The sequence below is a fragment of the Protomyctophum bolini genome (assembly GCF_963924005.1).
Source record: "Protomyctophum bolini genome assembly, chromosome: 14".
NCBI lineage: Eukaryota > Metazoa > Chordata > Actinopteri > Myctophiformes > Myctophidae > Protomyctophum > Protomyctophum bolini.
This window is the reverse complement of record NC_137875.1, coordinates 7,467,112-7,490,649: the sequence shown is the minus strand read 5'-3', so window position 1 is coordinate 7,490,649 and position 23,538 is coordinate 7,467,112. Positions and strand designations below refer to the sequence as shown.

The 23,538-nt window shown below is 42.8% G+C and overlaps 1 protein-coding gene across 1 annotated transcript in view; it reads left to right on the top strand.

The window, feature by feature from the left end:
* The window catches only part of slc35f3b (solute carrier family 35 member F3b), a 90,016-nt gene extending 73,171 nt beyond the window's left edge, over positions 1 to 16,845 (top strand). The window contains exons 4-10 of the mRNA XM_080781511.1: positions 138 to 352; positions 5,292 to 5,511; positions 9,626 to 9,751; positions 13,308 to 13,500; positions 14,794 to 14,883; positions 16,004 to 16,263; positions 16,597 to 16,845. Of these exons, the coding sequence (XP_080637637.1) occupies positions 138 to 352; positions 5,292 to 5,511; positions 9,626 to 9,751; positions 13,308 to 13,500; positions 14,794 to 14,883; positions 16,004 to 16,251 (1,092 nt within the window). The 3' untranslated portion in view covers positions 16,252 to 16,263; positions 16,597 to 16,845. The remainder of the gene's footprint in view (positions 1 to 137; positions 353 to 5,291; positions 5,512 to 9,625; positions 9,752 to 13,307; positions 13,501 to 14,793; positions 14,884 to 16,003; positions 16,264 to 16,596) is intronic.
* The last annotated feature ends 6,693 nt before the right edge of the window (positions 16,846 to 23,538 follow it).

Here is a 23,538-nt window from a genome sequence, read left to right as displayed (position 1 = left end):
ATAGGATCCCGAGGGGAGTTTTCAACGTGGCGTGTGTGCGTGTGTGCGTGTGTGTGTGTGTGTGTGTGTGTGTGTGTGTGTGTGTGTGGGTGTGGGTGTGGGTGGGTGTGTGTGTGTGCGTGTGTGCGTGCGTCCAGGTGCAGAAGGTGCTGTGGGGAGTGTTCATCGTGGTGTGTGTGTGCTCGTCATGGGCCGGTGCCACGCAGCTGGCCAAGCTGACGTTCAGGCGGTACGACGCGCCCTTCACCCTCACCTGGTTCGCCACCTCGTGGAACTGCCTCTTCTTCCCCCTCTACTACATCGGCTACGCCTGCAAGAACCCCGAGAGGCAGACGCCCAGGCAGAGGTTCAGGTGAGAGGACATATACAGCCGCATTACGTGGTCATACTACAGCCGAGCGTCACACAAAAAGCACCGAAAGTATTTTAGCAGATCCACAAGCTCGAAACTGCTGCGTTTGCTATTTCCGTGGTATCCGTAATTCCGGATAAAAACTAATCCAATCCTGAAAAGTAACATAATGAGGTTTCCACCTGGCAGAGGTCGTGTAGAACACAAGAGACAAGAGAGCATACCATTACCCTTACCACATTTCTGGTAATTCTTCTGTATGAATATAATTTTGGGGCATAAGCATCACTCGCAAGTGAAAAGTGTTTTATGGTGTTTAGAGAAGTTGTAAAAAAACAAAAACACAACAACACATTTATGTGGAACGCTTACTGTGGAAAATATACCAATTAAAAGATTAACTGACATTTTATTTTGTTTAATTGAAAATGTTGCACAGTATGATGTTAACTTAGATTGAGTGTACACTCAATATTCTACACTAGAGCTTTCAGATTCATGCCTGTTGACTGGAGTCAATGACATCTCATTTCTTCATCTGCAGACAGACGTACCTGTGTAGTGTATATACTGTACATACAATCACGTCTACAGTAAACAGTCTTATGATTAGCCACATCCTGTCTTGTTATTTGCCGGCTTCGCAGGCTTATCATTTAATTAAATTCAAAGGCCCATTTATCAGGATGTATAGCGGGGAGTCTCAAGTTGGTAACAAAGTACTGTGACCGCTGTGATCTGGAAGTGTAGTAGAGACCACCGCAGGATCCGTCCATTAATTCTGAGCCCTCTGACAGGGATCTTATCTTTTCTCTGCTACTGTATAGCACCTGCTGCATTCCTGTAGCACAAAGACTACTAGAATAAATTGCATTACTGTCTGGTAGTCCGAGTTACAGCTGGCCTTGGCTCTTCTCATGCACCTCATGTCTGGTGGAAAAAGTACTCAAATGTTTACTAATAGTAACTATAGTAACTAAAGTTTTCTAATAAATGCAGTGGGGTAAAAGTACAATATTTGGATCCGAGATGTAGTGGAGTAGAAGTTAAAGTATCGGAAATTGGGAATACTCAAGTAAAGTAGAAATTCCATAATTGCATAGTGGTATAGTCAGAGTTGGCTCATGCCTTGGGACTGCTTCAGTCCAGCAGCCTCGCTCTGAGACTCCCCCTCTCCCTTCACTGTCTGCAGGATGTGCACGTGCTCGGAATCCCCAGCACACAATCTGCTTTCATTCAACTCGCCATCTAGTATGAGAAAAACATGTAAAAATGTGTTTTATGCAGGACAGTACATGGTTTTAAATCCAGTATAAAGGTGCTTGGGCTCACACTACAAGATAATCTGGGATATTTGAAGTCGGGCAGGGCTGTTGCAGAAAGCACTGAGGGGGCAGGGACCCAAACCCAAGAAAAGGGCACGTGTGTGGTCTTTTTTTCTGTAGGGTGTATTTTGGCAAATTATTTTGGCAAATTATTTAGGCAAATAATTTGCCAAAATAATTTGCCAAATTATTTTGCCAAAATAATTTGCCAAAATAATTTGCCAAAATTGTGCCCTTGTGCCATTTCACACCAGAAATGTGGTAGGCCTACATTGGATGTCCTATGCTAAGATGTTCCAAAATAACTTGGCTCATGTCATTGGACATTAAAAGAAGCAATACATTAAACATTAAAATATTGATGATGATATATATATATTTTTTAAACCTGCCCCCATAAGCCCATAATGTTCGAGAATCATGCAGTGTGTCATGCCCCATCATTTTAAAATCTTGTAATGTATGCGTGTTAGAATCTTGTTATATAAGTGTGGTGTATGATCCTGTAATCTGAGCGCATCTTAAATTAATTTGTACACACAGGGCTCAAAGGTTGTGTGAGCATCACTCTGAACAAATTAATTTTAATTCAAGCCACTGTATTCTGACATTTTAACACTGCTCTTGGCAGTTTTAATTTAGCATAGAGGAGCCTTGTCAAATAAACATTTATGTTTTCTTGTGACGGACAATAGAATTTCCTTGGAGCTTAAATTACATGATTTAATAGCGAGCATGTCTTCATAATAGACAATGTGACCGTCCAACACGAATGAACTCCATTCTTAAATGTGGTTCAAGAGTCTGATGCTCATCTCTCTCCATGATATTGCCTTCCCTCTTCGCTGACTCATATTGTACTTGTGTAACCCTGACAGGGATAGCTTTCATTTGAGAGTCTGACAGTCTGACAGTGGTCTTTCATCACAGCAGCTTTACAGGTGTAAAGAAGTGGGTGAAATGATTTGTGTAGTTTCTGTGAGAAGAGCAGGAGAAAATAGAAAAACACATTGCCTGGCTTCAGAGTCCAGACCAAAGACCACGCCCCGTGGCGCCCACCAGTGGTGGAAACTGGTAAAGAGATCTGTTGGGAGAGCACGTATAAGTTATAACACAGTTTAATAACATAATGAGACAGACACAATTCAGACTTTTAAAGTATTATAATTTTATGAGTTTTCGAATACGGAGCCAGCCTCAAAGCGTTACAATGGAACACCACGTACGGACTCAAAGCACAGCAGCTGAACGCGACCCTTTTATACTGCTGTCGCAAACAAGTCACTTATAATAACGCAGCTGACTCCCATACACAGAAACAGGATTTGCACAGAAAGAATGAACACAGCTTTCAGTTTCTCAAATTAATAACATAAAATCAATAGCATTGCTTAGTGTATTCCAAATTTCCTCGACAAAACCATGCACTCCTGTGCTTTCAGGAGTATTTCCAATTTCCAGTCATTTTACTTCTACTCCACTACACCTCAGAGGCAAATATTGTGCTTTTATTTTACTCCACTACAATTATTTGACAGGTTTAGTTACTAGTTATTTTTTAGATTTAGATTCAGATTTTGAGAGAGAGAGAGAGATGGAGAGAGAGAGAGAGAGAGAGAGAGAGAGAGAGAGAGAGAGAGACAGACAGACAGAGAGACAGAGAGAGACAGAGAGAGAGACACAGAAGCAAAAGGACAGACAGATAGAGGGGGTGAGATCGAGAGAGCCATATAATAAATGTACAGGTCGATGACTGTCTGTCCTTGGCTGATATACTGTTGACAGTGTGATACCTGTCGTTCTTCACTGTCCATCTTTGGTACAAAGAAATGCCTCCACTGCTTTCCTCAGTCAGCACATATGTCAACGTATCAAGGCATGGGGCTTAGCAGAGATGGAATACTTCACATTATATAAGTACACCTATGTCACAACACACGCACACACACACACACACGCACACGCACAGCACGATAGCAGAACTGACACCCGTTGCAAAAGGCAGGCTGTTATTGTTATCGACTTTTGGAGTATGGCCAGTTTCAGTGATGCCACGAAGCTATATGCTTTGACCCACCTTTCATTTAGGTGTGTGACCCGTTTGTAAAGTAAAGAACCGAACGTTCAGCGTGTTTCTGTTTTAGTGTCCACTCAGCTCCCTGCTGGACCCACATCTAAACAATACGCTCATCATCATCCTGGCCTGAGTCCACAGTCTGCCTTCTGTTGTTCATGCACTTATTGACGATGACTCAGCGTGTCGCTGCAGTCGGGCAGAAACTGAAATGAATGCCCTACAACTTGATCACACTACAGTAGTGGTTTTCAACCCTATTCATATCGAGGCCCATTATTTATTTTGCATTTGAGCCACGGACCACCATTTGATGACACTATAGCCTCTCAGACCCAAAGCATAGAATATTTTGTTGTCGGTTTTTTACACGAGCCAACTAAACATATTGGCTTTGTTGCGTATTGGCTTTGGTGTGTATTCAGAATGAGAGTAGGGCTGCAACTATCAACTATTGTTAGCTATTGTTCCATTACTTTCGCAGTGGATCGAAAGGTCCATGCTCCCAATACTCCGATCTTGCACGTTGGAAGAACTCTAAATGTAAATTGACTTGCAATCAATTTAGCTGCAGTACATTTCGGTTTGCATTTACTGTACATTTACATTTACAGCAGAGCAAGATGGGTCCAAAATAACCATCATCAGTATATTTGACACACTACAACTGCTGACTGCCACATGCAAATGTCTGTAGAGAGGAGCTCGAGTTGAATAAACTATTTCAGAGTTAACTGCAGTATTAAATGTGCTCCTGCCAATGTTAACTACTGAGTGTCAGAATGTGTTATTCATTGAGTCATTGTCATTCCTGGCTGCTGTAGCACAGATCTCGTCAATGCCCGCAGCCCTAGCCCTTTATCTTTCAGCTCTTATCTCCTCTTATCTTTTACATGTTTATGTAATATTACTACTACGTTAGTACTTACAGTACTACTACTACTACTAATAGAGGGTATGCATTGTGATTGTCTTCTATTAAAATAATCTAGTCTAGTAAAATAGTCTGCACACTGAATCCAGTTCTAAGTAGGCACATAACGATATATCGTAAATCTATTCAAAGTTAAAAACTTGCGCGTCTTACTGGTAATAAAAAAAGATGTTCGATAATTTTTCTTGGACAATGTGTTTTGTATTGTTGAAAAAGAGGGTTCCAGCCCTCAGTGTGTTCTCCGAAAACTAAATAAAGGTTGAAACACTTCGGACGTGTGTTCTCTATGATCGCTGTTTAATTGTTTTATGATTTTGGGCGTGAACCCCTTTTGGTGTTAGCATTACGTTATGCTTTAGCTATTGAAAAATAGCAGATCTACAAGCTCATAGACGAGCTTGTAGGTCTGCTATTTTTGAAGAATCGTGAAAAGTGACATGAAAGTGTTTGAGAACGACTGACATAGAAAAACTGCTTTTTCAAGAAAACAGTCAGGATTTAGAAGACATTTGCAGAATCGTTCCCAGGTCAAAATGGGTTAAAAGCTCTTATCCTGCTCTGTGCTTGTGTGTGTCGTGTGTGTGTGTGTGTGTGTTGTGTGTGCAGAGAGTGTTGTCGGCTGTACGGGGACGATGGCCTCACAGGGAAGGTGTTGGTCACCAGAGTGGCTCCGTTCGCCCTGCTGTGGATCCTCACCAACTACCTGTACTTGCAGTCCCTCAGGAAGATCCACAGCACCGACGCCTCAGCGCTCTTCTGCTGCAACAAGGCCTTCGTCTTTCTGCTCTCCTGGATTGTGCTGCGAGACCGCTTCATGGGCGTCAGGGTGAGTAGCCCAGTAATAATGTCATTTGACCTCAATCTAATTGCAAAAAAAACCCCAAACTCAGCTGATTTAGCAACTTGAGCCCAATGAGTGTTTTTGTGCAAAGCTAATGCTTGGAATGGCTTCAGCATCATGAAAACCCATGTGTCACATGCCACTCAAAGCATAAGGACATTTAGAGAATATTGCCTTATAATAGGATGTCAATGGTGGCTATACTATACAGGCCATTTTCAACACTTTCCCCTCAGACAATTCCAGGCAACTTTTTTTCTGTTATTCAGGATATGCGATATTTTCCATAGATTTCCTGTACTAGAGTCAGACCTGGGACTGTAGACCACGTACTGTTTCCCAAATGGTGGGTCGGGACTCGGACCCATTTTGTATGGGTCACGACTTGAGTAAAAATCCCATTTTCTTTTAAAATATATATATAAAATGTAAAGTTATGCGCAATCGTCCTTTCTTTCACCCGGAAAATACATTGTGTAACCGCGATCATCTGTTTAGGTATTGGCCCGTGGATAAAGGTTGTTTTGGCCAAAAATAATCCTATATGCATTTTTGTAAATCTATTTACATTGAGTCGGATGGGATCATTTACTTTTTTATCAGTTGCCTAGCAACCTAGAACCATTGAACCGTTGGCGAAGGGCGTAATGTATTAGGAAAAAACACTAAAAAGATCATAGGACTTAAATCACCATCTTAAGCAGTCAATGTGTTAAAAAAGAAAGAAAATGAAATGTGTTTCATGCACATCCAAAATAGCAGGGAGGGATGCCTTCCGACTATAGTTACTAGAGGAAGGAACCAACACAGGGAAAAATACCCAATTTTCTTGTGGGGTTGTGGCCTGTGTGAGATTTTTGTAGGTGCGCAAGAGGGTCGTTTGCATATGCAACTGATGTGTCTCCAAGTATGTTTGCGTAGGCAACCGGTGTAACAGAAAGTATGTCTGTTAATTTGGCTCAGGCTCCCCCTCTCACAGGCTGCAAATGAGAGGTGGCATTTCTGGCCCTCATTCATTCATTCATTTCTTTCTCCTCTTCTCCCAGTATCAATGACTATCTGGTAGTCATGCAGTTCAAATAACTCATTGTCAATGCCGGACAGTAACTACACATTCTGAAAATGTATGAGTATATAGTTGCTATCGGGCAGAAACCTCTTATCTCCATATTCTAACTTTCTGTGTTTTTTTGTAAATTAACTTCCTATTTGATACTGTCATGCAAAATTATCAAAAGTAGCAGATCTACAAGCTCGAAACACTGTGCTATTATTATCATGTTAGTATCATGGTCAATGTCATGTCGAAGGCCTTGCATTTTTCATTTCCAAATTATAAATGTGAAGTCTCTCTTTATAGACGTCATAATGAAGATTTGTCACACGCCACCTGCGTTCAGTCTTTACCAAGGAGAGCTTTTCTTACCAGAGATGTCCTTCACCGTATATAGTGGGTGTTCTACAAGCTCGTTGACGGGGGACGGGTGTGGAAGAGAAAGCCTGCATAAATGTGTCGCTGGTGGCTTCAGTAATAAATGTGCACACAAACATTTTATACTTGCCCAAGGGCAATAATAAAATAAACATAATAAAATCTAAAAATAAACCTCAATCCCCTATCCCACCCTCCCCCCACCCACAATCCCAAGGATTGTGCACACAAAAACATTTGACAGCAATGATCAGATAGTGCCCTCTCTCTGAATTATGGAGCTTCCTTTTTTGTAGTCCCGGTTACTAGAACCTTCATACCCTGAAGAAGACATTTTGTTGGCCGAAACGGTTCAATAAAAGTTCCGTGCATTGTGACTACGAGCTGTTTTATCTCCTGCGGTCAGCACCTCCCCACTATAGGTGTGCCTCTTTGTTTGTACAGTAGAACCTATAACATATGGGCTGCCTGTTAGACTGCATGTTGGGTGTGTGTGTGATACAATGTGCAGGTGGGGAAATATGTCTGCGTTGAGTAACAGGGATGAGGTGCAGGTCAGCCGAGTGGATTAGCGCTGCATTAGGGAGGTGACAGCAAGATAAATGAGAAATGTTTGTTGTTGCTGCTGCTTGGCCAGAACCCAGAGGCACCCTGCATGGCCTCTCACTGCAGTGCAGGCTGCCTGTCGGTCACAAACTGTCCCGTCCAATTCCTGGAGAGTGCTGATTCTTTCACTGGGTCAGACACCTTGTATGTGTCAGTGTTTTCTTTTTTTTTTTACTGCGTCAGAGAGACCCCTAACTCTGGATGTTTCAGCACAATGCAAGCATCAGAGAGGAAATTAAATTAACCTATTAACGTCTGAGGGCGATTATACAAATGCCTTCTAAATCAGGTCTCACACTTTCAAGATGTTTCAAAAATTACTGAGGCAAACGCTCCCACCAATTTCATTGTGCATCAAGGTCCATTCAAGATCCACCATTTGTAACCCATTTCTTCACACGGTGCCTAAACTGTAATCCTGGGCGCTACTCACCCTCTGACAAGTGACAACCTGGTGAGAGCCCCAAACTGAGCCCATGCTTTGTTCAATGCATGAGGAGAGAGCAGGCCGCTTCTTATCACCTGACAGGGGGGAGTGTAGGACGTAGCGCGTGGAAATTACATATCTGTGCAGAAACATCCTATTCTACATTCAAGGCAATAATAACATACACCTTCTATGACCTATGAGAATAAACCAAGGCAAACCAGGCTCGGTTTTTTTCCTCACTTTCTAATCCATTAAGAGTCGTAATTCAAATAATTCTGTGCACACTACACTACCCGTAACTCGGAAGCGTCCTTGTGTGTGATGATGAATGACCTCTACGGGGGGCCTATAGGCTGTAGCGGTGCTGTACATCACCTAGCCAACATTACATTGCTGTTGTTGCACATAACAAGGATGATTGGATTTGACTCCCCCACACCGTGCTCTCCTGCCTCATTATCATATGGAGGAGCCTCAGATGCCCTGCATTGCTGCAGACGTCAAAACACTGCACTCCTCGTCGTGAGAGGGGGGGGGGGGGGGAGATGGGGGCTTATAATGTTTACCTAAGGCAATAGGGAGAATGGGATACAGCTGCTGGTTCACAACATCGGGGCCGTGCGACCACTGGTCCATTTTGGTTCCATTTGTACACCCTCAAAGTTTAATTAACACTGAGGATTTGACAGTGTAGCCCATAGGGATACCAGAGATAGGGCATTGTATCAAATTGAAGTTTGTGGCCTAATGCATAACAAACCGTGCAGGGGGTCCTTGAAATGAACAAAAAGATTGAGATGGAGAATGGTTGGAGTACAGCCTGGGGGAGAGATGGGCGGGCTGAATGAATGGTTGGGTTACAGCCTCGGGGAGAGATGGGCGGGCTGAATGTATGGTTGGGGTACAGCCTGGGGGAGAGATGGGCGGGCTGAATGTATGTGACAAAGACACAGTGGAAGAAAAGGGGGTGACAGATGAAGATGTGATGAAACACAGCTTGGAATGCACTTCCATTAACCTTATAGGCAGCCTCTTTGGACTGCTTTAAAGCACAGCTCAAGACCTATTTATTTCTTTACGCTTGCTTTTAGTTTTTTAATCTCTGTGTTGTCCTCACTGTTATGTACGGAGCCCCTGAATGGCCATGCATTAAAATATATTTTTTTATCTTGTCCGTACAAGATAATATCTCGTCCGTACAAGATAATTATTATCTCGTCCGGACAAGATAATTCACTCTAGTCCTGGACAAAGTTTGGGAACATAATGAAATCGTCTCAGGTGGAAACCTCATTATGTCCAAAACAGTTACTCTTCAGGATTCAAATTAAAAAATAAATAACAAAAGCAAACATGACAATTTGCGCCACGTTTCGAGCTTGCAGATCTGCTACATTTGATGATTTTGTGTGACGCTGTTGTATAGTATGATATCAAATTGTATTGCATTTATTTAGGAAAACAATAAAAAGTTAAAATAGGTATGGAGATATTAATGACGTTTCCTCCCAACAGCAACGATATAACGGAGAACTCATTCCGAGACTGAACACACTGATGTGAGCAATGCATCCTTGAGACTGAACACACTGACGTGAGCAATGCATCCTTGCCTGTTCTCCTCATTCCAGATAGTGGCGGCCATCTTGGCCATAGCAGGCATCGTGATGACGACGTATGCGGATGGTTTCCACGGTCGCTCCGTCATCGGCATCACTCTGGTGGTGGCTTCTGCTTCTGCATCCGCACTCTACAAGGTACACACTATGACACACAATGACACACTCTACAAGGTACACACTATGACACACAATGACACACTCTACAAGGTACACACTATGACACACAATGACACACTCTACAAGGTACACACTATGACACACAATGACACACTCTACAAGGTACACACTATGACACACTCTACAAGGTACACACTATGACACACAATGACACACTCTACAAGGTACACACTATGACACACAATGACACACTCTACAAGGTACACACTATGACACACAATGACACACTCTACAAGGTACACACTATGACACACAATGACACACTCTACAAAGTACAAACTATGACACACAATGACACACTCTACAAGGTACACACTATGACACACAATGACACACTCTACAAGGTACACACTATGACACACAATGACACACTCTACAATGTACACACTATGACACACAATGACACTCTACAAGGTACACACTATGACACACTATGACACACTCTACAAGGTACACACTATGACACACTATGACACACTCTACAAGGTACACACTATGACACACAATGACACACTCTACAAGGTACACACTATGACACACTCTACAAGGTACACACTATGACACACAATGACACACTCTACAAGGTACGCTGCTATGTGGCACACAATTACTGTAGTAATATTATATATATATATATACTAACCCTAACCCAGCCCCAGGCTGCCAACCCTCACCCCCCAGCCCCAGGCTGCCAACCCTCACCCCCCCAGCCCCAGGCCGTCAACATAAAGTATTGGGATGCCAACCCTCACCCTTCCAGCCCCAGGCCGTCAACATAAAGTATTGGGCTGCCAACCCTCACCTCCCCAGCCCCAGGTTGTCAACATAAAGTATTGGGCTGCCAACCCTCACCTCCCCAGCCCCAGGTCGTCAACATAAAGTATTGGGCTGCCAACCCTCACCCCCCCAGCCCCAGGCTGCCAACCCTCACCCCCCCAGCCCAAGGTTGTCAACATAAAGTATTGGGCTGCCAACCCTCACCCCCCCAGCCCCAGGCTGCCAACCCTCACCCCCCCAGCCCAAGGTCGTCAACATAAAGTATTGGGCTGCCAACCCTCACCCCCCCAGCCCCAGGCTGCCAACCCTCACCCCCCCAGCCCCAGGTTGTCAACATAAAGTATTGGGCTGCCAACCCTCACCCTTCCAGCCCCAGGCTGCCAACCCTCACCCCCCCAGCCCAAGGTCGTCAACATAAAGTATTGGGCTGCCAACCCTCACCACCCCAGCCCCAGGCTGCCAACCCTCACCCCCCCAGCCCCAGGCTATCAACATAAAGTATTGATAGACAAAATTGGTATATTTTTTCATCCTATAAATGAGTAGTAATAAATTGCTAAAATTTGTGGTTATGACGGGGGGGAAAAAATACAAAATACATAATCGTGCGCACATACTAAAAATACAAATGAAATTAAGTAGGTGCTTGCCAATAAAATAAATAAAAACTAAATATATTTATAAGCTGCAGTCCCCACATCCGAAGTGAGGTTTAAATCTTGTTAAATTTAAGTGTGGTTCAACCTCTGATCAATAAATGTATATTTCTCACCCAAATAACGTCCATAAAGGAAGGAGTTTTATCCCATTCTGACCTGAGATCAGATTCTAAAAATGTCTTCTACATCCTGACAGTTTTCATTCTGACCTGATTATCAGATTCAAAAAATGTCTTCTATGTCAGTCGCTCTTTGATTTTTCAAAAATAGCAGACCTACAAGCTCGTAGCGCGCCACTCGGTGCCGCGCTATGAGCTGCTATTTTTAAATAACGTAATGCTAACACCAAAAGGGGTTCTCGCCTCAAATGGGTTAAAGTACCTCAAACTTGGCTCTATCTTTGCCCTCACGCAGCCTTCCAGGACCTATTACTTACATCAGTACTGTGGGGATACGACTCAAGAGGACCCAGTAGTCTACACCCATTGAAATCACATCTTCAATTGTTCACTTTTATAGCCAATTTGTTGGTAAATGTGGAATTTCAAGTTATACATGCATGCGTAATTGCGTATTGAAACATGCATTTGCCATAACATGTGTACAACACAATGACGGCGAATTATTCATTATTACACCCTGTGTTTCTGTTATGAGAAGACAGGAGGAATGTCAGGCTGATTTACAGTGCGTTGTTATATGCACATCATAGCATGCATAATATACTCACGTTAAATGTGCACATCAGTGAGGTTTAGTGGTGTCATAAAACGCCACAGCAACAGATGCATGCACGGCAGTAGGCAATCAAGCAGTCCCATAAAAGTTCAGTGTCCTCTCTCTTCTCTTCCATCTTGTGGAGGAGATATCCACAACACATGTGCACGCACGCACGCACGCACGCACACACACACACACACACACACACACACACACACACACCATTCTACATAATGGCTACTTTTACTTTAGGTAATTTAAGTACATTTTGACACCAATACCATGCAAGCCAAATTATGTCATGATGACGTTATGATGAAGACGTCCTCTGGTGATGTTCAGGACTAGGCCAGATCACAGCCCATATGGGGATGATCTTCACGTTCAGGACTAGGCCAGATCACAGCCCATATGGGGATGATCTTTACGTTCAGGACTAGGCCAGATCACAGCCCATATGGGGATGATCTTTACGTTCAGGACTAGGCCAGATCACAGCCCATATGGGGATGATCTTTATGTTCAGGACTAGGCCAGATCACAGCCCATATGGGGATGATCTTTACGTTCAGGACTAGGCCAGATCACAGCCCATATGGGGATGATCTTTACGTTCAGGACTAGGCCAGATCACAGCCCATATGGGGATGATCTTTATGTTCAGGACTAGGCCAGATCACAGCCCATTTCCAGGACGTCTTCACCAGTTGAAATAATTTGCGACTTTCGGTCGCAATTATTTCAACCGGGTGACTGCTGTGAAGACTGGGTGACTGCTGACCATGGGGGACTGCTGTCCAGGGATGTCCGTCTTAGTGGGCAGAATTTACGTTGGTTGAAATCAGGTGATATTCTGGGCCAGATGTGACTAGTCTTGGTTTGACTTGATTTGGCCCCAATAGAGACGTCACTGATTTGTCCAGGTCCTGACCGTGCTTGCTGGGATACATTTAGAATACATTTCTAAAAATGTCTTCTACATCCTGACAGTTTACCATTCTGACCTGAGATCAGATTCTAAAAATGTCTTCTACATCCTGACAGTTTACCATTCTGACCTGAGATCAGATTCTAAAAATGTCTTAGACTACATCCTGACAGTTTACCATTCTGACCTGAGATCAGATTCTAAAAATGTCTTCTACATCCTGACAGTTTTCTGAAAAAGCTATGTTTCTACGTCAGTCGTTCTTCGATTTTTCAAAAATAGCAAACCTACAAGCTCGTAGCGTGCCACTCGGTGGCGCGCTACGAGCTTGCTATTTTTCAATAGCTAAAGCAAGAGTGTTTCTACAGAACCTTGCAGTATTGATACTTTTGGTATTGGTATATGTCTCTGCTGCTTCCATCCACTCTAGGTGCTTTTCAAGATGCTCCTGGGCAGTGCCACGTTCGGGGAGGCCGCCCTCTTCCTGAGCATTGTGGGCTGCGCCAACTTCGTCCTGCTCAGCTTTGTGCCGGTCATGCTGTATTTCACTCACGTGGAGTACGTGGGCTCGCTAGAAGACGTGCCCTGGGCCTACGCGTGTGGCGTGGCAGGCCTGCTTCTAGGTACGTACACGGAGGTTGGATATATCGATGTTGTTGCCAGGCAGAAACCCCCCTATCTCCATCTCCCATCTCCTATCACATCTTATTCTATCGCAAATTCATACGTAATGGTAAACGGTGCATTTTATGTAGCGCTTTTCATCCAAATCGCTTTACAATGAATGGATGTAATTGTGCATTACATCCGTTCACGTAATCACCCCCATTCATACACCGATGGCGGAGGAAACCATGCAAGGCACCAACCTGCACATCTGGAGCAATCAGAGTCTTGCTCAAGGACACTTTGACACTAACTCTGTCAGACAAAAGCTTCAAAAGTAGCAGATCTGCTGCTTTTGCCTTTTTTAATTTTTTATCCTGAATCCTGAAAGGTAACTGTTTTCCACCCGATAGAGATGATATACGTAGTCCATAAATGCTTGTTAAAGGTAGAGTGTTTATTTTAGTTATTTATTTTTTGTTTAAAAAGTGAAAACTCTATTCTGATAATCACCGTTTGTTCAGTGACACGGGTCTCCCCGTCTCTCTAGTTCTGCTCTTTAGTTAAAAAAAGAACTGGAGAAGAAGAAGAAGCATTTTTAAGCTCTTTGGAAATGGAACACTATAACGTTGGAGCTGATAAATTGGTTCTCATTCCTGATTGGCTGAAACTGGCAACCCACCTGATTTTTTTCCTTTTTATTAACAAGGGTCTTTCTGACAGGAAGACCCCTGTTAGAGCTAGTTAACATGTAGGCTATTTTAACACAAGAATGTCACTTAGGGCGGCTATATTATCTTTAGAAATGCCAATGTATGCAATTGTATTAATAACTTTCATTATTTTTTGCTGACTAGTGCTCCCTGTCGTATTGTCAGTTTGCAAATACTTGTTTTCCAGAAGTCTTGAATTCATGGAGTTTTTTATTGTCGTTGCTGTGGCTGTGCAGAGGCTGCGCTTCCGGTAGGAGACACAAAGAGCCTCCTTTGTGTCTCCATAAGGAGCATAGGAAGCATAGGTTTTTGGCATATAGGAATGCGACAAAAACAAACTAAAAAATAATAATTATCCATGAATTCAAGTCTCCATGGGGTGAGTAAGCAGGGTGCATACTTAGTTTAGACTATAGTCATTGGTTAGACATGGGTTAAAGTTAGGTTTAAGTGTGCTGCCCCGTGGGAATGACTAGTCTAAACCAAAAACTGTCTAAACTAAGTACTGCACCCGAGTAAGCGATAGTTATTTTGGGGTGAACTATCCCTATAAGTATGCATGTTTTGAGGTGCTGTGCTTGTGCTCTCGCCCGGCAGCGTTCAACATGCTGGTGAACTTTGGTATCGCCATCACCTACCCCAAACTGATCTCCCTGGGCATCGTCCTGAGTGTTCCCGTCAACGCCTGTAAGCTCCTCTTCACTGTTTTTTACCTTCTTTTGTCCACAGACGGCCCGGCAACCCCCAGGGGTCATTGAGGGAGTTCCAGGGGGTCCCCAGCTATTTGATAGTTTGGAACATAGACTGTAAAGAATATGGACAAAGCGTTCCCCGGGTCTAACATGAACGTAAAATGAAGCCTGTCAGTCCTTGCAATGGAAGTCGCCATCTTTCTAGATCCGTTTTGGTCCAGCTGGCCATTGGCTGGCCCAGACAACGAGGCGGGACTTCCCCACTTCTTCTCCGTTGGTTTTTATTTTGACTCGAGTGGGAGGTGAATCCCTATCATAGACTGTAACGGTAGCCACGCCCCTCAGAACATACGCGACTTTATGGTCATTTTTTTAATTAATGGGACCATAATTTTCCAAAAAGAATATTATGACATTAGAAATGAGACTTTAAACTAGTGACTGGAAGAAGAAAGTATTCATGACCATGTTTATTAAGGTAATACAGTCTAGGTGAAGTTGGGCCCAAATACATGGACTTCTATGGGGCTATGGGTTTTTCTGGGTCCAATGACAGCTCCACAACAGGCCATTATATGAACTTTCATTTCCTTAGTGGCTTCACAAAATATCTGTCTGACTGCCCCCCTGGTTTGGAACCAAATTCCGTTCCATTTGTACACTCTCAGAGTTAAATTAAACCATTCTGGGCGGGAACCCATTTTGGGCTTTAGCTATTGAAAAATAGGAGCTTGTAGGTCTGCTATTTTTGAAAAATCGAAGAGCGACTGACATAGAAGACATTTTTAGAATCTGATCTCAGGTCAGAATGAAAACTGTCAGGATGTAGAAGACATTTTTAGAATCTGATCTCAGGTCAGAATGGGTTAACATTGATTTTACAATATAAATTGGGGGTCCCAGAGATCACATCACATTACAAGTAAGGTTGGTGAAAAAAATTAATAGAAGTGCCATTAAATGTGGGGCCGTATAGACTAATGCATTTCAAACTGCGGGGGTCCTTGAAATGAAACGAGTTGAGAATCTCTGCTAGAGCTGTAAAAAATCTTCCCCGGCATATCTTTTCAAATGGGGGTCCTTGTCATGAAAAGGTTTGTGGTCTTTCTTCACAGTGGTGGACCTGCACACGTGCGACATCCACTTCAACATGGTGCGTCTCATCGCCGTGTTCAGCATCTGCCTGGGCTTCCTCATGCTGCTGCTGCCCGAGGACTGGGACGAGTGCCTCATCCGCCTCCGCGCCAAGATGCTGCGCAAGCGCGACGAGCAGCCAGCGGAGGGCAGCGGAGAGCCGGGCGCCAACACGGGGCTCAACTGGAGCCGGAGGGCCAGGAGCTCCATGTCCACGTTCGCACATTGATTCAGAGCAAAGGTTAGGGTTTTATTTTATTAATTTATTTAGTTTTTATTTTTATTCATTTAGTTTTGACATTTTTGTTTGTTTTCAATGTCAATTTAGTTTTGGTTAGTTTGTACAGTACAGGGGTTCATCAATATACAGACAAAGGTGTCCATGGCAAAGTATTCACACAAAGACACAATACAGTTTCATATTAGTTAGCATACTTTTTTATTTAAATTAATTAAATGTTTCCCCTTCCTTTTGGACCTTTTTCACCATTTCATCAGATCACATTCTCGTACCTTGGAAAACTTGCAACATTGCCCAAATAAAATATAATATTTATTTCTTTTTCAATTCCAGGTGTGAGGAAGTTACAGAACTTTTGTGTTTCTGAGGCAGTTGAAAACCTGTCGACTTTGGCGGCTTTTAATGACAAACACCTACCCATCACCACCTACCTTTTAAGATCCAAAGACGAATGCCTGACAATACTGAATGCCTGACAAAGTAACAAAACAAGAGGAGAAACGGTCGACGGTCGGTGGCATCCCCTCAGGTGTAAAACTCTGGCATAGCTGTATATCGTGCACTGTACATGCATGCATATACGTTCACACCTCGTATGGATGGATGTCCCTGCTGCTGTGAGCCGGCGGTGTGAAGAGACAATGTCAGGATGTGTCATTGTTGCGCTGAATGAAGCCGTCACTGCGTGTGCCTCTCTGCGCTTGGCAGGTGAGAGGAGTGTATAGGCCGTCTTTGACCGATTGGGCCCAGGTGTGGACCTGCTGTGATATAGAACGCCGTCCCGGGGCGGAGCTCTCTCTCTCTCTCTCTGGACAGCCGATGTCGACAAACACACCCGCAGCTCCGTCTCACCGCTTAGTCACAAAGGAGAGACCCAAATGAAAAATATTTGCATTAACCTTTTTTTATCATTATCTGATGGTTCAGGTCTGTCATGATGTTTTTCTGAGGCTGGACTCACATGCACTTCAGCCAAGAGCCAGCGCATCTGAAATGCAAGCCGATCCATTTCAACAACATTTATGTTGTGGTGGTGGTGGGCACGGGTGTGTAGTTCCTTTGACGTACGTTGGAGTGTTGACTCGCTGAAAGAAAACTACAACTGAAATGGCTGCCAAGTGGGTTAGGGTCAGTGTGCACCTCTGTCCTATTGGTTGGCGGGCCGATCGAGGTTCATCAATGTTGAACTTGCTGCGTCACACCCATCGAACTTTGCGCGCTTCAGCGCCTCCAGCGATCCGCCTCTTTTCCTCCCATATGATGGAACTGAACGGGGAAGGGAACACGTTCTGAAGCGCACATGTGAGTCCAGCCTGATTCACTGCGAAGGGTGAGATCTTGCAGGCATCCATAGGACTCTCTCTGTACACCAATTCCAAAGACCAATGCCTAAAGGACTAGGTTGGTTCACACCAAGCAGCATAACTATAACTATAATCAAATGATGAACGATAATGTTATCGCTAACACACACTGTGCAGTCCAGCTGTGTCAGAGAGTACGCACGCACGCAAGCACGCACGCACGCACGCACGCACGCACGCACGCACACACGCACGCAGAGGCAGAGCTCTCTACCTCTGTGGTGCTGTAAGACACATGCATAATGGATCATCTTAACTCTGATGGTTATTTCTAGGATTGTGGTAGCAGGCTACCTAAGGCAGTGGTTTCCAAACAGAAGGGTCTAAATGGGTTAAATCAACATAGTTCTCGTGCTTGGTGTGAATAGCGCTTGCAATCAGTGTTGATTTTGACGGCAAACTTTTATTTCGTTTTAGCCATAGTCTTTTGAATACAAAATTATATTTTAGTCATCTGAAATGTTAGTTTTAGTCTAGTTTTAGTTGACTAAATACCATAAGATATTAGTCGACTAAAATGTATTTTGGCGGGCCGTGATGGCCTGCCGAAAATAGCACATCGGCTATTTTCAGCACAGAGCTCTGAGTTCTACTGGATCTCTTCTCCACTAGTCCCTCCCTAACATTTTATTCTCGTTTTTATTGTTGTCGAAAATGTCAGTATATTTAGTCTCAGTTTTAGTCATCATAGCATAGTTTTTATTCCTTTTTTTTGTCAGTGAAAAAAGGGTGTCGACGAACATTTTTCGTCACGGTTTTAGTTGACGAAATCAACACTGCTTGCAAAGGGGTCAAGTTCTCAAGCTGATGATGGTAAATAAATACCTTCTAGGTCATAACACTTGCCGACTTGGTCTCATGGAAAGTTTTTATTGAAACTGTGGATTTTTTTAAATTTCTTTTTACTCTAGAGCATGTTGGTAATGGTAGTGTAAATAAGAGGAGAAAAACATGAGTTTCCTCTTGCAGCAGCTTTCCAAAACTCCCCGCTACTCGATAGCTTATCTCTGCGACATTATAATCACACTAGCAAGTAGCAACCGTCTGCGAATACTCACCAATCAACTCAGTCAATGAATAGATACAACTTCTTTCAACTGTGATGTGGTGCACAGCAAGTACCATTGTGGGTGGACCAAAAAAAGAAGTAAGATGAGCGCTTTTAATACTTGAACCATAGATCCATTTATTTATTTATTTATGTATTTATTTTTAAATGCAACCATAGGTATATATAGTAGCCTCCCCTTTGGATTCTAAATCACAAGACTTTTCGGACGGGGAGCAACAACGCCTGCCTTATTCTCGCTTGGATCTGTGACGAGGTCACACTGCGCTCCTCGTGTGAATAAACAATTTTTTATGTGTAGGAAAAACACACATTTCAACTGTTGCAGAGAGGCGGGCGTGTGCCAAAGATGAGCGTGGACGGTTTGTCGCTCCGCCCGCCATTACCCACACTTTCCTACCTGCCCTCGGCTCTTGTTGAAAATGAAATAAAAGGCTCCCCGTGTGGAAAGCCCGTAACCTTACAATGTCAGAAGACACTAAAATTGTGTTCTGAATAACTTGCAAAACTGACTGATGCAAAAAAAGAAAGAAAAAAAGAAAGTCTCACTGTGGCTTTAGTTTCACTATGCGATGTGTCCATCTGTGCTACATGAGGTAAAATACTCGGCTATTGTATCTATTTTCATTCATGACACATCCCGAGGCACTCTTGAGAACTCCTGAGAAAAAATAATAACTTTAGGAATATTATTTCCAAACGTATGCTCGTTACGATATGGTGGTGAGATTGCAGATGCTATTTTGGGGGGCGTGACTCACGCTCAAAACGTGGCACGAAGTGAGCTTGCGGATCTGCTACTTTTGCCATGTTTGAATTTGAATCCTGAAAAGTGACAGTTTTGGACCTACATTATGAGGTTTCCTGTGGTGAAAGTAGCTAATCTACAAGCTCACAACGTTAGTGTTAATCTTGGACCGCTATTTATTTATTTTTTAATCAATTAATTTGTTACTTCATTCACTGAGAAGCAATGGGACAAAAACAATGAGTTCATTTTTGAATACAGGGCTTCACCGGGTGACTAGTCTAATTGCGGGAGGATTATACAACAGGTCGTTCGAGGACGCATCTGATTGGTTGAAACAGCTTTCTAGCCATGCTTAATCGAGCGTAATGGAACGCCTAATCAAAACGTAGAAATCAGTTGCTCTGTTCTCCCAAAGCGCAGCCGACTGAGTGGCTAGGCTAGCGAGTTTCTTGGGACATTTGTGGTCGTAGTGAGAATATCTTCGTTTTAAGGGTAACTGTATAATTGCAATATTACACTCAAGGGTGTCATTAATGCACTTCTGCATCAGAGTGTAATATTGCTTAAATAAGTCATTTTGGGGGAGAAGTGACACTTTAAGGCCATGGTTCTCAAAATGGGGACCAGCGGTCCTTGAGGGTGTTCCAGGGGGTCCCCAACAAAATGAGTTAAAATCCCTTTTACCCTATCGATAATAGGTGATCTACTAGCTCTCAATGTGAAAACATTATATGAAAGATTTGGAATATCCTCTGGCACCAAATACTTTCAGATGGGGGTCCGCGGGCGAATACATTTTTGGGGGTCATTGACATGAAAATGTTTGAGAACCACTGTTTTTAAACGGCACTGAAGACTGATTAGTGTGTAAACTGCCTCATTGTGAATGTATTGCCATCACTCAACCATGCACGCTAGCTATGTAGCTACTACTGTATGTACTTTTTAAAAATACTAACAAACTGGTGCAAAATAATCAGACTTAAAGCAGACTTTTTTTCTTTTTTAATTTGTATTCTTTTTCTGCTGGTTGCCGACTAATCCGAGAGGACAGTGAGAGACTTGTATCTACAGAGGATTACGCATGCAGATATGACCAAAATAAGTCATATCTGAGGAGTCCACTTTCACTGCCTTTTGATTTTTTTTTTTGCAATTGAGCAATGCTGTTTTTTTTTGGAGGGGGAAGGGAGGGGGGGGGGGGGTCATACATGAATACCCTCTTTTTATACTTTATTGTATGACAGTGTTGCGCGAAAGTATCTTGTAGATCAGCTATTTCCGACACGCCATGCCGTCATACAGACAACGTATAAAACAGGGTTTTATTCAGCACTGTTTCCCATTGTCATGCTCTATGACAATAAATAATGATATTGTATTCCTCTGGAATTATTGCTAGACATAAATGTAAACCTTTGTAAGGAATGATGATTTTTACACTGAAATGCAACAATATGATTTTCACATTTGAGGAGGAAAAAAAAGTGAGATATATTTAGAGCTCTAAAAATAAATGTGTTATAGTTCTACTGTTGGTTGTCCTCGAGTGTAATCACGTGTCCTACATTAAAAAAAAAATACTTAACTACAAAACAAAAAAACACATTTACATGTATTTTCTCCTTGATTATGACAATACAGTATAGCATGGCATTATTTTATATCCGTGCTGTCAGGAAAATAACAAAACAAAACATGGTTGGTATGGTGACTTAGGCCTGAAACAACAGTTTCTTAATATGGCACAGTTGAGAAACACGAGTTAAACAATTTTTTCTTCTAAAATATTTATCCCACGATTTTGCAACTCATTTTTTTCACCCAGTCAAAACTGGCCATTCATTTCCAACAGAATTCAAGTTTGTGTTAGGAGAAATATTTGTGTTTATACACAAACCGTCAAAGCTGGACATATAGAGGCTGGCGCCCCTCAAAGAACAGCAAAAATAGCCGATTGACAATTAGCTCAAAACATGTCGCCTCACGTCGTGCTTCGAGTTTATGGATCTGCTACTTTTGAGGCTTTTGTGTGACGCTGTAGTATGATCAAGGGTTAACCCATTCTGACCTGAGATCAGATTCATACGAGGTTTCCACTGGACACACACACTGGTCTGATTAAGCCATTCTGACCTGAGATCAGATTCTAAAAATGTCAGTCGTTCTTCGAATTTTTCAAAAATAGCAGACCTACAAGCTCGTATCGCGCCACTCGGTGGCGCGATATGAGCTTGTAGATCTGCTATTTTTCAATAGGTAAAGCATAACATGATGCTAACACCAAAATGGGTGCCCGGTCAGAATGGGTACCGTTAACTGATGAGGTACTCAAAAAACGTGTGCCCTGCAACCCAACAAGGCCATGACAATATTCCCTCCAAATCTCTCAGAGACTCAGCCATCTCCATGGCTCCAATCACCACCCACATAATAAACCTCTCTATCAAACAGGGACTTGGCCATATATCACCTGGATGTGGGTGTTTAATTGATCCATTCTACAAAGTGAATACAAATTTCAATCAATCAAACACAACATACATTGTAATTTGACGACTGGATAATGCAACATGTATAACCTTTTCAGACTCATGAAGGAAATTGACCCCATGTTTTGCATATTGTGCATATTTAATTTAAATAATTTACATATATTGCAAGACAGGATGAAGCATGACTGGACAACATACTTGATGGACTGGGATGACCTTACCGTTCGCCACAGCCATGCAGGTGCGGCCGAGGAGTTCATAGTAACTAATAACTATTAACTAATGTGTAATAGCAAAGTTATTACAGTGCAATACTGCCAACATTTGGTGGCCAGTTATACTGGTGTGACGTGTGCTACCATCAAAGTGGCGCTATGCTGCCTCCACTTGGCTGGATATTGGCACTGCAGGGCCTGGTGGTGAAAACCTGATGTGATTCTATTGGCTGTTGGTGTGTTAAGCCATATTCCTTCTGTACAGATTCAAAGATCTTGAGTGCCCCCTTGTGTACAAAAGTGTGGTAATTTGTTACACCCTTAACTATGTGAGGGTACCTAGGTTTCTAGGTGTAGCCAAGTATGTAGTTAGTAGGCTTATAATTGGCTTGTTTAATCTGAATCCACCATATATAAAACATTTTAAAACTATTATAAACAATATCAAACGTTTAAAAGTTGAGTCATATAGGCCTATACTTCAATGCAGCCAGATAACGTCAGTCAGTCAATACATAAAATAATACATTTTAAATGTGTGTGTGTGTGTGTGTGTGTGTGTGTGTGTGTGTGTGTGTGTGTGTGTGTGTGTGTGTGTGTGTGTGTGTGTGTGTGTGTGTGTGTGTGTGTGTGTGTGTGTGTGTGTGTGTGTGTGTGTGTGTGTGTGTGTGTGTGTGCGTGCGTGCGTGTGTGTGCGCCTTTGTATTGGGGCTGGGAGCAGTGGCGGGGGGGCGGGGGGGTCCAAAATAGCGCACGTGCATGTATTTAAGTCATCAGGTCGCGCGCGCCACCCCTTTAGTCTCACCACCACCACACACAGTCACTGACACACACGCTGCTATAGTGTTTGTTACAACAAACAACAACGAGCCGTTTGTTTTAATATTAAACACCTCAGAATGTAACTTTCGTTGACATGAACATGGAGTTAATGATGAGAGTCGACAGTGTTTTTTTACCAGGCTGTGAAAAACTAAACGAAAAACAGCTTCTACAACAAGACTACAACAACAAGCTGATCAAACGGAAGTATAGACCTCATCAAACTGCAGGCGAGTGTTTTCAGGTGTAGCTCAGCTCAGTGGTTTTCAACCTTTTTTTTAATATCTATAGGCCTATCTTTATTTATTTATTGGGCATTTGAGCCACGGACCACCATTTGATGACATTTAGCCTCTCAGACCCATTTGAGCCACGGACCACCGTTTGATGACATTTAGCCTCATTGACAATTATTTTACATCTAAACGTGTTAAATTATTAAACAATACTTTTACTGTTGACGGGTCCATTTGGTTTAATTCTATCTCAAGAGTTAAAGATCTAATATCTGCATGCGGACCACCTGGAACCAGCATCAAGGACCACTGCCGTGGACTGG